At 37.3% G+C, this 15,970-nt stretch overlaps 1 protein-coding gene across 6 annotated transcripts in view; it reads left to right on the top strand.

The window, feature by feature from the left end:
- Positions 1-15,970, top strand: part of ptprt (protein tyrosine phosphatase receptor type T) — a 311,147-nt gene that overhangs the window by 219,332 nt on the left and 75,845 nt on the right. For 3 of the 6 annotated variants that reach the window (XM_081606784.1, XM_008408309.3, XM_008408308.3), the window contains one exon: positions 8,549-8,578. The exons of the other annotated variants lie outside the window; for them this stretch is intronic. In XM_081606784.1, the coding sequence (XP_081462910.1) occupies positions 8,549-8,578 (30 nt within the window). The remainder of the gene's footprint in view (positions 1-8,548; positions 8,579-15,970) is intronic. 6 annotated transcript variants of the gene reach the window in all.

Raw genomic sequence — 15,970 nt, 5'->3', positions numbered from 1 at the left:
GAATAATTCAAAATATTTATAAATCCAAGGCATTAAACACCATTAAAAAGCTTTAGAGCAACAGAAACATGAAAAAGTTTTAGAGCAGCAGAAACATGAAAAAGTTTTAGAGCAACAGAAACATGAAAAAGTTTTAGAGCAGCAGAAACATGAAAAAGTTTTAGAGCTACAGAAACATGAAAAAGTTTTAGAGCAACAGAAACATGAAAAAGTTTTAGAGCAACAGAAACGTTAAAAAGTTTTAGAGCAACAGAAACATAAAAAAGTTTTAGAGCAGCAGAAACATTAAAAAGTTTTAGAGCAACAGAAACATGAAAAAGTTTTAGAGCAGCAGAAACATGAAAAAGTTTTAGAGCAGCAGAAACATGAAAGTTTTAGAGCAACAGAAACATGAAAAAGTTTTAGAGCAACAGAAACATGAAAAAGTTTTAGAGCAACAGAAACATTAAAAAGTTTTAGAGCAGCAGAAACATGAAAAAGTTTTAGAGCAACAGAAACGTTAAAAAGTTTTAGAGCAACAGAAACATGAAAAAGTTTTAGAGCAGCAGAAACATGAAAAAGTTTTAGAGCAACAGAAACGTTAAAAAGTTTTAGAGCAACAGAAACATGAAAAAGTTTTAGAGCAGCAGAAACATGAAAAAGTTTTAGAGCAACAGAAACATGAAAAAGTTTTAGAGCAGCAGAAACATGAAAAAGTTTTAGAGCAACAGAAACGTTAAAAAGTTTTAGAGCAACAGAAACATAAAAAAGTTTTAGAGCAACAGAAACGTTAAAAAGTTTTAGAGCAACAGAAACATGAAAAAGTTTTAGAGCAGCAGAAACGTTAAAAAGTTTTAGAGCAACAGAAACATAAAAAAGTTTTAGAGCAACAGAAACATGAAAAAGTTTTAGAGCAGCAGAAACGTTAAAAAGTTTTAGAGCAACAGAAACATAAAAAAGTTTTAGAGCAACAGAAACGTTAAAAAGTTTTAGAGCTGCAGAAACATGAAAAAGTTTTAGAGCAACAGAAACATGAAAAAGTTTTAGAGCAGCAGAAACATGAAAAAGTTTTAGAGCAACAGAAACGTTAAAAAGTTTTAGAGCAACAGAAACATGAAAAAGTTTTAGAGCAACAGAAACATAAAAAAGTTTTAGAGCAGCAGAAACATGAAAAAGTTTTAGAGCAGCAGAAACATGAAAAAGTTTTAGAGCAGCAGAAACATGAAAAAGTTTTAGAGCAGCAGAAACATGAAAAAGTTTTAGAGCAGCAGAAACATGAAAAAGTTTTAGAGCAACAGAAACATGAAAAAGTTTTAGAGCAGCAGAAACATGAAAAAGTTTTAGAGCAACAGAAACGTTAAAAAGTTTTAGAGCAGCAGAAACATGAAAAAGTTTTAGAGCAGCAGAAACATAAAAAAGTTTTAGAGCAACAGAAACGTTAAAAAGTTTTAGAGCAACAGAAACATAAAAAAGTTTTAGAGCAACAGAAACATGAAAAAGTTTTAGAGCAACAGAAACATAAAAAAGTTTTAGAGCAACAGAAACGTTAAAAAGTTTTAGAGCAACAGAAACATGAAAAAGTTTTAGAGCAACAGAAACATAAAAAAGTTTTAGAGCAGCAGAAACATTAAAAAGTTTTAGAGCAGCAGAAACGTTAAAAAGTTTTAGAGCAGCAGAAACGTTAAAAAGTTTTAGAGCAACAGAAACATAAAAAAGTTTTAGAGCAACAGAAACGTTAAAAAGTTTTAGAGCTGCAGAAACATGAAAAAGTTTTAGAGCAACAGAAACATGAAAAAGTTTTAGAGCAGCAGAAACATGAAAAAGTTTTAGAGCAACAGAAACGTTAAAAAGTTTTAGAGCAACAGAAACATGAAAAAGTTTTAGAGCAACAGAAACATAAAAAAGTTTTAGAGCAGCAGAAACATGAAAAAGTTTTAGAGCAGCAGAAACATGAAAAAGTTTTAGAGCAGCAGAAACATTAAAAAGTTTTAGAGCAACAGAAACATGAAAAAGCTTTAGAGCAGCAGAAACATGAAAAAGTTTTAGAGCAGCAGAAACATAAAAAAGTTTTAGAGCAGCAGAAACATGAAAAAGTTTTAGAGCAGCAGAAACATGAAAAAGTTTTAGAGCAGCAGAAACATTAAAAAGTTTTAGAGCAACAGAAACATGAAAAAGCTTTAGAGCAGCAGAAACATGAAAAAGTTTTAGAGCAACAGAAACATTAAAAAGTTTTAGAGCAGCAGAAACATAAAAAAGTTTTAGAGCAGCAGAAACATGAAAAAGTTTTAGAGCAGCAGAAACATGAAAAAGTTTTAGAGCAGCAGAAACATGAAAAAGTTTTAGAGCAGCAGAAACATGAAAAAGTTTTAGAGCAACAGAAACATTAAAAAGTTTTAGAGCAGCAGAAACATAAAAAAGTTTTAGAGCAGCAGAAACATGAAAAAGTTTTAGAGCAGCAGAAACATGAAAAAGTTTTAGAGCAGCAGAAACATTAAAAAGTTTTAGACCGCCAGTAACAGTGATGTTTTGCTTCTTAAAGCCTGAATAAAGAGCTTAGAATGTTGTTTTATTCTGAAAAGTCTCTTCAGTTGATCATAGTCCAGTTTCTCAAATACTTTCACCAGAATACAAAATCTTGGGCCTTTAATTATTCATGACTGAGGGTTTCCCTCTTCTTAGCAATCGGAGAACAAATGAAAAGCTCCAAACGTTAGAAACGTCTTTTTCAGTGATGCTTAGATTAAAAGCTCAGCAATTAAATCAACAACCAGCATTAAAAACATAATACAAACAATCATATCCAGCTTCTTTTTCCCAGGTTTAAGACTAAAATAACAATCATAATGGGGCAGCTACAGTAAGTACATCATTAAACGTGTTTTTTTTTTAACTTCACTGTTTAATGAAGTTAGTCTCGGAGTTAATATGACAAAAACACTCAGTCTTAGTTCAGGTCTTGAGGACTTTTATGCTGAATTTGTATTTTTTCCTAGATAAATTGGGCACATTACCACTGATGCACACTAGCAGTGCTGAGCTGGGCTTGACCCCCATTCTGGATGTGACACATGGCTGAATAATGCACTCTGCAGCTTGCTGAGATAAATGCTTCATCGTGCACTTATAGCACTTTTAAAGGAGCTGAGGGCTAGCCACAAAGATGCACATCTTCATACCAGCCCCATCTTCCTCATTCAGCCCTTTTATTTCTAGTTAAGAAATAATTTTTCTCTAAAACGTTATTCAAAATGCTTCATCAGCGCTCAGAACTTTTTTACCCACTTTTCAATTTACAAAAGTGGGTGGACATTGAACCCAATTGAGAAACATTTTTGTTCTTTGGGTTTTTGGAAAAGGAACCATAATTGTTGGCATTAAAATTAATTTCAGATTTTACTTAACATGTCATTCAACCAACAAAGTGATGCAATGAAATTTAAGTTGCATTTTAAGATTTTCTTTTTTATTCTAAACATCTAAATTTTAATATCTGTTGGTTTAAAAAAAATATGCATTTTACTTACCTGTCAATGCTGTCCGATTTGTACAACTACACTTATATAAGCATGGAAGGAGTTTACTTTAAATAGACCGTTTAAATAATGTCTGATCCAGAAATGCTTGCTGGAAGCTGCTAAATCATGGTCAACAGTCTTAGTTGTGCTTTCCAAACTTACAATGTTACCAATTCATGACAAAAAGCTTAACTTAATAACTTCAAACATCATTTTTCTCAATTTTTACCTAAACTTTGATTATTTAATTTGAGCATAGCTGTACAGAGATCGGCCTCCCAGACTCTAATTTTCTGGTGTTGGCAGAGGTTACTCGTGTTGCTGAACGCTTTGCGTCGTAATGTTTCATCACCTACTTTTTCTGGATTATCCATAACTTCAGGACAAATTAATTTGCAGTAAAAAATGTCTAGAACATGGAAATAATTAACATTAGAATGAAACCATATAGAATTGCATTTTCACCAGAGCAGAACTTCCTCAATATTGGAAGCAGAAAGGTTTTGAAGGCATCACAACTACACAGCAGAAAAATATTTTCTGTCTAAAAACACATTTTATGAAAGATTGAAAATCTACAGGACTCGTACAAATCGATGTTCCTCCACAGAAACATCTAGAAAACATTTTTTCCGGAGAAGAAATGGTGAGAGATATGATGAGATCCAGTTGGTGCCAATAGCAAAGCATCCAGATGCAATCCGTGTGTGGATTTATTTCTTATCAGCCGGATTGGGGTTTAATCCGAGACCAGAGCCAAGAATCCAGATAGGGATCAAACGAGCTACATATTCCAACAACCCAGGAACAATTTGCTGATCTGTGGGTTTTCCAGCGTAATGCAGCACCATGTCTCAGGCTAATGTGATAACAAAACTGGCTCATAAATCAGACGACCGGAGGAATTAGGAAACTCCCCAGATCCAAACCCGATGGGGAACCTGTGGTCAGTTCTTAAAAAGCCGATCGAAAAGAAGAAGAAGAAAAATCAACACTGGATTATCGACTCTTCACATGACGTCATGTTATATCTGCCAATCGTGAAGCACAGCTATTGTTATTGAGTTTTCTTATCTAGTAGGCAAAATATTTCACATTCAGCTTAGTCATTAAAGTTTTCTTCATATTTTTCCAGTACATTCTTGACATATTCATGTCGCCTTAATATTACATCTGCAATCTGCACATGATGTTTGCATTAGCATGTTTTTCAGCTGATAGTATTCATATAAGCCTATGATAAACTGCAGCCATCCTATCAGTGTGGAAATTTGTGTGCAACAGAAGTCATCCATATATATAAGAAAAGATGAACTGCAGCCTGCGAGAGGGACGAAGTGTTGAAATGAAATCATCATCCAAACAGAGTAAGAAAATCATGGAATGCTGTTTGTGGATGGAGTGATTTCCATACGTCTGCACCAGCTCTGCTGTTTCTGCTTCAGTCTGTGGTCTGAAAAGACCCACCGATTTACGGATGGCTGTGAGTGAACGTTTGTGTTTCAGGACCTGACCAACATCCTGACACTGGCCTCTTTACACAACCCTCCAGCAGTAAAACGCAAACATTTTGTTGCCTTTTGGCCTCGTTTGCATGGTAACAGCGTGTTGACAACAGACTTCAGAGTTATTACACCCAATGTGAACCAATGTAAATGCAAACCAAACACAGTTCCCAGTTTTCAGCCGAGCACAGCAGCAACAATGGTGCTTCTGCTGCATCTCTCCAGATTATTTGCCGTCTTAAAGTAAAACTGCGATATATTTAGATAATGTCCGTCATTGAGAAGGAAATTACGATGCTGATATTCATTCAAATAGATTTTTTTTTTGCCATTTCATGCGAATCTCAAAAGGTGCACCATCCCATAATGATCCCAACACGCAGGCCCAGATCCTCACCGCATCCTGAGGCGCTTGGACTCTACCAGGACGCAGGAATGAGTTCAAAGGTCACACCACCGCTGGTACTGGTACGAGGTTGGGACGGTCAGCTCTGCTTCACGTTTTTAACGACGAAGCGACACCATCGTGTGCCGATGCCTGGTGATGGAAGCCCGACATGTTCCGCCCAGAACCAGAGACGGTTCAGAGGTTCTGGAAGTTTTGGTCATGCTGGAGGCCCTCAGGAAACCGTCACGCTCTGCTGAGCCCAGTGAGGAACCCTCTGCATTCCTAACGGACGACCGGGACCCTGCTGGGACCATTCATTAGATTTAATCAGATTTTTCATGTGTATTTATTCTCAGACGGATACGACAGATTATAGGAGGATTAAAATCACCGACATTTTTACAGAAATTCAGAATTTCACAAGAACAGAAGCATTTATATTCTCTGATTTCAACATTCAACATATTTCACAAGAAAATCCACATTGTTCTTGATTGATTTTATAATAAAACTAATATTTTCTGATGATGTAACGTCATAAATTTGTAAAAAGAACAAACAAAAAAAACCTAAAAAATGTACTGAGATTATTAAATCAGATATTTTCAACAAAAATTATGGAAGTCCTCTAAGATTGAAGTGGTAAATTAAAAAAATACACATTGAAATATTTTCAAATGTTTAGTTGGTAGAACCTGGCTTAGAGAATATCTGAGTTTTAATATCACAATTTATTCCCTTTAATTGTTAAATTTGTCTTTTCAACAACAGATATCCATTTTTTTCATAATAAATATGTGAAATTATTCTGAGATTTTTGGGCCAAAACAATTTTTATTTCTCTTTAATGTCCTACAAAACTTTATTTACCTACTTTGGAAGTGATTGTTCTGCAAATTAAAGCTAAAGTTTCAGTAACAAAAAACGGAGCACTAAAGAGATTAATTGTTAAAAAAAAGAATCAAATTCATTAAAGGGGAAAAAATAGTCAAATTAACCTGGTCAAATGTGAGCAGGACACATTCTGGCTCTTTGACCCGACTCTGAAAAGAACCACGACCGGCATGAGATGCACTGCAGCCCTCAGTTGCTTCAGTTAATGTCAGAAAATATGATAATTTAATGAGGAAAGGATCAACAGCATTTATTGGAGCTTAATGGCTAAAATCATCGATAACCATCAAGAACACAAAGACAAAAGAAAATGAGGAAAATGGCGAAAGGATATGTTTCTGTGGACTCGTGAGACAAAAGTGGACCTTTAGGGAAGGTGTGTGTCCGTCTGGTATGAGATGATGCCGACCGTCGATCACAGAGTTGATTTCCTCTTTCGGGACGTGGACAGGTGGATGAATCCTTGATTTCTACTCTTTTTTTTTACTAAGACAACATCCGGTCATTAGGCACCAAGTCTGCTGCCTAATGGCTGGGAAGTTATACACAAAGTGAAGGAAGATTTGTGGTACAAATTGTTTTACCGCTGGAAATGTGTGGTGCAAACTTGAGCCAGTCCAACTCACACAGCTGCAGTGAAATGAAGATGTACACCATCTGATTTTATATACTCAGTAAAATGTCACACGGAAACAAACACGTCTCCACTGTCTCTCTTTTTTTTTTTTTTTTACACTTTATTAATATTTATGGGCAGTTTTAACTGCTGTGGCTTTTACAGCCCGGCTCCCAGCGCGCTGCATTTTATTAATATCATAAGGACAATGTCAGCAGAGGCTCTAAAAAGGGTTATGGTTATGACTGTGTGTGCATCTGCCATTTGAAAAGAGTGCAGAAAACAGTGGGTGGGTTGCAAATGTGTTTAAGTGCACGTCTGTTAAATTGTGTGTGTTGGTGTGTGTGTGTAAAGGCTGTAAGAATTTACATGTCAGCCTTTTCTTTTACTTTCTTCTTGACCATTTTCTTAAGTTTCAACCATTTTTTCCTTTCCAAAGAGAGAAAGAAGCAACCTGTAGTCGTAGATGGTTACTGTCACTTAAAGCAAGAATACAGATATGGATCCTTTAGTCCTGCTGGACGCTTCGTCCCGCCCACCATCCAAAGCCCATGAAGTGGGAGTTGGTGTGTGTTGTTTGTTGGCATCTCATTGGATGAACGGTGCACGTTGGGGCGGGAAGCCATTAAAAAGAAGTAAATAACAGGACATTGTTGCTTGAGACGCATTTTGTGCGGAGCAGCTCTTTAAACCAAACCTACAGCAAACCTTTCATCGGGCTGACAGATCCTCCTCATTTCGTTTGTTCTCTGCGTCCATTTTCCTCCTGTCCGTCTTCACCCAGCCTCTCTCCCATTCCTGTCTGAACAAATCAGCCAGTTGGTGATGGAGGCCACAGCTGCGCCTCTGAGGGCCTTTTTGCTGCATAACTTTTACTAAATGGTTGGAAAGCGCACACACGACTACATATGCAGTTATTATATGTAGTTATTAAATGCCAGTGTAGATTATTGGTCCAACAGGAGTTTAAGTTGATGGTAATTTGTCGTCTTCTCTTGCTTTTTGAAGATGCTTCACTCAAGTTTTTAGGATGAGAGTTGAAATGTCTTGAAGAAACGACAATTCGAGTTGCTTCAGATATGCTATTTAAATCTAACCTTCAGTGTGTACAGTCATTCATTATTTCTTAAAGATAAAGCTAAAGTGTGTAAAAAGCCAGCTACCAGAATGATGTAATGGTTTCGTGACATCATCGGGCAGCAGCACTTCAAAAAGTTTCAAAATGGCCGCCTAACCCTTCCAGGGTTGTCTTTTCTCTAAGCTCATCACAGCTTTTCTCAGCTTAAATTTAGCAAAAGATAAAACGTTTCTAAGATAGACAAAATGAAAAGTTTGTTTTTGTTTTGCATTTCAGTAATACAGAACAAACTAATACAAAGCAAATTATTTCAGATATTAACTCCGTTGCACAGCTCAAAATTACAATAAATACAAAATATCTACATCTAGATAACTAAACAGGGCCTGCAAAAACTAGACACTAAATTAAAGTAAGGAAAGTAAAATGGGGACACAAAGAAACTAAATTCCCAGCTTGTTTAGGCTAACAGAGATTTATTTTTCACTCAAATCATGAACTAATCCAATGTGTTTGTCTTCTTCTGGGTTTTTGCTCTGTTGTCATCATCGGCCTCACCTCACCATGCTTCAGAAGACATGCTTATTCCTACTCTTATTACCTGTAAGTAGAGACTTCACATCAGGAATTACTGCTTTCTCAGACCATCGTACGTTCTTTCTGTCCTAATGTTTGTCCTGTTTAGCTTTCATCACACGTAACTTTCTAAAAGTATAACAATTGAGAGCATGGTTAAAAGATTATCTCATATTTTAGGACAAGCACTGCATCCTTATTGCAAAAACACCTTTGAACATCAGTAAAAGTACCATTTACATCTCATATTTAGTTTAATGTCTCAAAATGTATTTGTTGTAGAAATTGAGAAGTTTATTCTCAATATGTCAGAGTATTTAGTTTTGCACATTTGACAATTTTTCAAGTTTGTGAAAAAGTAGAATCAAATACATATTTCCATTTTTGAAGGGAATCTGTGTGAGAAAATAAGATACTTTCCCACTTCAAGTCTCCTCAGATTTCACATCCACTTGCTGATATTTTCACTGAAGATTTCTGCATTTTGTATGTATTTTTTACAAAACCTGCCTTTAGGTTAAAGCTGCAGCATGTAAAGCACATTTTATTAAAAACAGTTAAAATTGTCACCATGTAGTGACGGTTTTTACAAATATGAGACAGAGAATCTGTGAAAGGATCAAACTATTTCTGTCTGAAGAAATGCACGGCTCCCGACCAAAAACAACCAATCAGAGCCAGGAGGAGGGTTTTAGTGCTGTCAATCACCCTCAGGTACGTGCTGTTAAATGTGCTAATGGTGGAGAAACAACCATTTATCCGCCATCCTTGGTGTAGTGAGCCGTCACTGCAGGCTCTGCCAGCTGCATCACACAGACGGAGGGAATGAGCAGCGCCACATGAAGGTGATTGACAGCATTAAAACCCACCTCCTGCCTCTGACTGGTTGTTTCCAGTTAGCACTGGGAGAAGGCAGAGGGTCTCTCCTACCATGCTGTCATAACATGGTGACTATTTCAACAAATATGTATAAAATGTATTTATTTATAAAAGTTACATCCTGCAGCTTTGATGTAAAAACACCCCCGAGTCGTTGGGACGGATCAATCACACAACATTACTTTTTCACACAACTAACCTTGAATCCACACGGAAACACTGAACCATGTTGGTTTGGTCACACAGAGAAACGTTGGTCAGTTTCAGTCTCACCAATTCAGCACCACATTATTTTGGCTATGCACTTAAATCACTGCATGCCTGTTTATTTCCTGCAAGAATTAAGGGCGTGCATAGTCACAGACATCACATGTCAGGAATATTTAGCTGCCCATAGTTGTCAGGAGAACTTTCATTTATTTTGTTTGAAAAGTGATATTTAAACAATATTTGGCAGCTTTGGTGAAAAATATAAAGAAACGACTGAATAGTTTCCCATAATATTTGAGAAATACTTCAACATCTGTTTTCTAAGTTTTTTTCATCTAAATTCATGACTAGGTTAAAAACCTAAAACCTTTTTAGTGCAAACTGTCATTTTGTTGCAGGCTAATGTGTTAGAAACTTGTTTTATTTGTTTGTCGTATGATATAATGTTTTTATTGTAAAAAATATTGTGATAATTTCCACACCTGCTGATGCAGAAGGGAGCATTTGAGTTCATCTTCCTCCTGCACACCCTGCCTCTTTAAGACTCTCACCCTAAAAGGTCAATGTAATTCACTCTTATCTCCTTCACCAAGTGGCCATTTCCTGCTTATTAACCACTTCTAATGAAGAGCTATTATAGCTGTCTTAAGGCATGCACAAGCACGTAATGACACACTCACACACACTCACTCACACACACACTTTTACATGCTTACCTGTGTGCACGTCTGCACTCTTTTGCCCTGAGCTCATCTGAAAATCCCTGCAGAGAATCTCTGCTTCTCAAAGCTTCTTCAAAGGCCTGGAAAACTCTCTAAATCTGGTGTGAGTCCTAACTAAGTGGAAAAACCTTAGCCTGGCCAAACTTTCTCCTAAAACAGCCCCACTAAGGCAGCAGCTAAAGCTGCTCCTTTACAGAGAGAAGCTGATGCATCTGGAGTGACAGCATTCAGCAGATTGTTTTTAACTTTAACTATATTAGGGAAACATATGGAGGGGTAATAACAGTTTATTTAACCAAACCTATTACTATCAGCTTCACCACTAAAGTTTCCTGGATGACTTGGTTCTGCTGTAGTCACCAATATTTTATTGTTTTAGGCAACACGTGAGCATATAACAGCTTTTACTCAAAAGTAGGAGGAAAACTAAATGTATCTTCAAAACTCAATAAATAATAAAAGTTTAGTGTCTTACATCGTTTTCAAATCCACAAAAGGAAAATCTCACTATCTACACAGATCCATTCAGTAACTCATTACAAACAGATTCTTAAAGGCTTTTATCGCATTAATTAAGGTGAATATATGAAAACATGACATTAAAAATTGGAATATTGCATCAGACCAATTAAAAAACCCTTACTACAGAAATGGGAGCTTAAAGGAAAGTACCTGCTTAAAGGACGTCAATTTTTAATCAGACAAATGAGGCTTATCAGAACAAATATTTAAAATATGACAGTATGTGGAAAAACACTCCACTTCTAAATAAAACGCTTCACTGCAGTTTTTGAAAGAAACATCATGTCTTTCAGCAAATTCCTACCACTGCAGATATTCATCCTGCAGTGTTTACTTTCCTTTTATTTTTATTTAACCTTTATTTTACTAAGAAGTCCAGTTGTAAATGTCTTCAGCTCATTTGGTAGAAGCAGCTGTTGTACCATGAAGCTAACTGAATAGCAGAAACGCTTCTATGAATCCAAAGTCAAGTTAAATAAAGCAAAACTCATTTATTATGCTGTTAAATAAATATAAATGCAGGTGAATACGCTTACATACACATCTACAGGGGCAGCCTGAGGAGCTGTCGTATGAGGGGGGAATTTAAATGTGTCGGGCTGATGCATGCCTGCAGAGTGTGTGTGTGTGTGTGTGTGTGTGTGTGTGTGTGCGTGTGTGTGTGTGTGTGTGTGTGTGTGTGTGTGTGTGTGTGTGTGTGTGTGTGTGTGTGTGTGTGTGTGTGTCTTCACCACAGCCTGTAGCCCTCCATCTCGCCCTCCCTTGTCTGGGTTGTGATTCTCAGATGAAAGTTTGTTTGGGTTTCGCCTGCAGCCTCCTCTGGAGCTACCGCTGTCATCCTGAGGTGACGGACTGCCTGTCTGACTGCAGACTCTAGCAGGGGATGGCTCCAGGATATTTGAGTTATCCAGCTGCCAGCCGACTGGCTGAGGCCGGCCCGACCATAATACAGGAGTCTCTGCCCATTCCTTGACAAGTGAAACAAATGTTGCTCCCCTTGTTTTACTGGACACCTCCGGGTCGGCCTGTGGATCCGCTGAGCATCGACTGAAATGAATGCGATCCCCTGCTCTGGTTCATTTTTTCTCTTTTGAAGAAATAGTGGTGGTCAAGCTGCAGGTGAAATACTCTCTTCTGATGAAGACCTGGTGAAAACCCCCACATATCTAAGAAACTCCAAGAGAAACAGATTTTGCTCTGAGAGGAATAACGGCTCAACATCGACTCATGCCACATTAGTCACTGAGAAAACACTTTTTTCTCCTTTGTGCTTCTGTAATCAGGACAAAGTAACTTGGTTGACGCCATTTAAAAAAAAAATTAACATATCGGACTACAAATGAAATCTGTCCTGTCAAGTCATGATTCTCTGATTAGTTTTGAACTTTTAGTGTAAAGTAAGCAGATTTTGTTTTGCTGTTGGATAAAGTAGAAACAGAAAAATAGACGCAGATTTCAGCGGCCAAGATTTTAGGACTTTGAAGATCCTTTCCTCTAACATTCATTGCCTCTCGTATGGTTGACGTGTTCCTAGCATCAAGACCTGCTTTGTGAACATAAAAGTAATTGATGATTATTGATAGCTTATTAATATCTTGCTGGGTTTTCAACCATCACCTTGTTCTGACTCGACCTGGACACAAACAACGACTTAATATTTACTAGTAGGTCAAAGGATTTTAGATCCAAACCAAATATCTGGGCAGAGACTTTGGAGTCTCACTTGCTCTCTTCTGATTGGTCACCACAGTCCAGACAGTTAGCTTTAATTGAGCAAAGGATCAATCATGCAGCTCTTAGTTAATCATAAGTAACATCAGACTTTATATGCACAAACAAGGCAGCGTAACTGGATTAATTTTTAAATCGGTTTCTTTCTAGAAGTCTAAGGATTTTTCCAGAATTGTTGCATCATTTTATACAGTTTAAGGGCGACTGCTGTCCATGAATAACTTCTCTAAAATGCTTAAAACTTAAAACTAATATGCATTATTACACACAGTAGAAACCGTTTTGGATTTTACAGCCAACATCTGTGGTTTTCCTCATCACCGTTCTTATAGGTTCACCCAATCAGAGCCGAGGAAACTGAATGACACTTTGTGAAACAAATGTAAATATTAGCTAAAAATTAAATGGGGAAAATAAATTCTTATGCCTTTATATCTTCACTGTAAATTAGAAAAATATAGACTTCTGTATAATTTGATATTATCAATCAACTTATGATACTATTTTAATGATGTGCTACCAGACAACCAAAAATATCACTGGTTTTCTATTTTTTGCTCTGGATAGAAAAACATTTACACTTTTCTCTTTGAACCAAGTTTTCTATTTTATCCTTTAGAATTTAGTTGAAAAAAGAAAATGCACACGTCTTAGTCTGTCAGCCATTCATGCATTCATAGGTACGTTAAATCCAGAAGCTACCTTGTTGTTCTGGTGTTAATGTGAGTTTCATCAGTGTGACCAGATGAGCCAGCAGAGGGTCAGGAAGCTGCAGACTGCTCTGTTGGTTTAATATTGATGCATTATTCTAAAAAGAACCCACTTCACATTAAACAATCCCGAATCGTTACGGTTCATTCTACGTCATTTCACCCTATACAATTAAGCATACAATAAGGAAGTCTCTTTATTCTGTAAAATGAATAACCTTCAGTAATGAGTCTTTTTTTAATGGAAACATGGCTTTTGGGAAATGAACCCCTCAAGTGCTCCTGACGTCTCATACATCACATAAGAAACAATTAAAAAGCTGATTTTTTTTTTTTTTTTTACCCGTTTCATGAGTACTTCTGCTCTGCTTCACTTCATTTCCTCCCATCTTGTGTCTCTGGGGACTAAAACTGCTCTTAAGCCCATCAGGGGAACGGCGCAGCTCTCCCTTATGGTTTTGAACGTCCCCTCACCACACATCTCTCATTATCGACACATCAAACATCCTGCAATTAGCGTCGCCGGGGGCGCACAAGTAGCTCATGACTCTCGGTAGGGCCGGCGCCCGGTGGGGTAACCTGAGCGGTTAATGAACTGCCGCCGTGATATTCATTAAAGAAGGATTATGTCCCGTTCATTGCAAATTACAATACGAGGGATTTGTCATTTAAATGAGCCCATTATTGGGATAAATGTGGGATAGGAAGAAGTGCAGGGGAAGAATGGGAACGATAATGAGAAAGTCTTTTCCATAAAAGTTCTGAGACGTTGCCTGTTGCTTTTACCACTTCACTGATTTTATACGTTCTTCCGTTTTTATGTTCTTTATTCTCTTTCTGGCTCACTTGTCTTTCTTCTTCTTCCTACTTTTCTAAATGAAAGTGCAGTCAGATAGTCAGGAATAGACCACAGTAAGTAACCGTTTGGCCCCAATCATAGAATCTCAAATATTAGGATTAAACCTGATTTTATTAGAAGGAAGAAGTTTTGGAAGAAGGTTTGTTTTCATCCTTTCAATCTGACCAAATGTTTTTATTGTTAAATCTTAAGTAGAAGTGATTGATTAGCTCCCCAGACTTTCTTCAGGTTGACTCTACCGTCACACAGCTGGCAAAACTGCGACACACATCCGCTTTTTGTACAACCTATATTCATGTTTTCATGGAAGTCTGATCGGTCCAATTTCTAAAAAGATCAGATTTGTGCCACACTTCACAATATGTTTAAAGAGTAGAGATAGGAAGTGAAAAATGACCAGAAATATGTAACGGCTCGAGTTAGACTATCATAGGAACAGCTGAGTGTTTTGAAGGAAAATTCAAAGAAAATGAAGGTGGTTTAAGACTTTTGCACAGTCATACGTTTAATGAATAATCGCTTTGGTCCTCCACAGACATTATTACCAGTAAACCGTGGGCTGAAGGATTGATAGGGATAAAGGAGATGTTTCTTCCAAAGCTGACCTCTCGTTTATTGCTTCCTGACCTTCGGAGGGATCAACAATGTTGTGCTTGCACGCACACGCACACACACACGCACACGCGCACACACACACCCACACACACACCCACACACACACACACCCTCGCTCACAATCATTTAAGCAGAACAGGACTTCATAAAACCAAAAAGATCAGCATGGAAAAAGAGCACAGCAAGCACAGATTATTATATTCTCTCATAGTACAAAGAAAAGCATCAGCGTGTGAGCAATCTCACTGTTCAGATGCACACACACACGCACCCCTACACACACACTCACACACACACACACACACACACACACCCACACACATACACACACACACACACACACACGATATAAACGTGCAAGTAAACAAGAATACACACGCCCACCATGCCTGCTCTGTTCAGAATGGATGATTCTGCAGCTCATGATGTGGCAAAAGTTTGTTTGTTCAGCAAAACTAAAGACATTAGCAATGAACTGATAGAAACAACCAGATCAGTTTAGGATGTTTTGTAGAAAAGTAACCCAGAAAGAGATTTTATATTTAGACCTCATTATCTGATGAAAGTGCAAATAATTATCAGAAATAAACTGCTGCTGAATGGCTGTTTACACAATTCTTTATTGGGTGAAATGATTGAACAACAAACGACTTGAACATTTGTATTTTAAAGGTGACCTAAGATCGCCCAATGGCTTTGTATCCATGGGCGAAACAAAACATGTACATTACAGTTTCTGCACAAAATCATTCTGAGATGATGAGATTTTATTCTGCTCCTTTCAGAATCAGCAGTTTTAAGGCGTTCTGTCACTTTAAATCCAAACAAGGTGCTGCTGGCCACGCTCCCAAACTAAATGTTTACACTCGTATGTGAAAATGGCTGCAAACAAATGTGCAATTAAACAACTGTACATCTTTGAAAGGCATTAGTAGAGCCTCCTGGTAAAACCAGCTGACCAAATATGCTGGAGCTCAGCTTGGGTTGCTAGGTAATGGGCAGCGCCTACTTATTTGTGACAATACATTCTGGAGGTTTTTGAAATGTCTCATTTTCCAAACACCAAAAAACATTAAATTATTGTTTTTTTAAGCATTTGAGTTGTTTTTAGAAGCAGAAACCAAATGGAAGAACAAAAAACATGCGAAATGTGAATTCTGCATAATGCGTG

This window comes from Poecilia reticulata, chromosome 5, assembly GCF_904066995.2.
Source record: "Poecilia reticulata chromosome 5, P_reticulata-male-v2, whole genome shotgun sequence".
Taxonomy (NCBI): Eukaryota; Metazoa; Chordata; class Actinopteri; order Cyprinodontiformes; family Poeciliidae; genus Poecilia; species Poecilia reticulata.
Note: the sequence above shows the minus strand (reverse complement) of the source record. Positions and strands in the feature narration are given on the sequence as shown.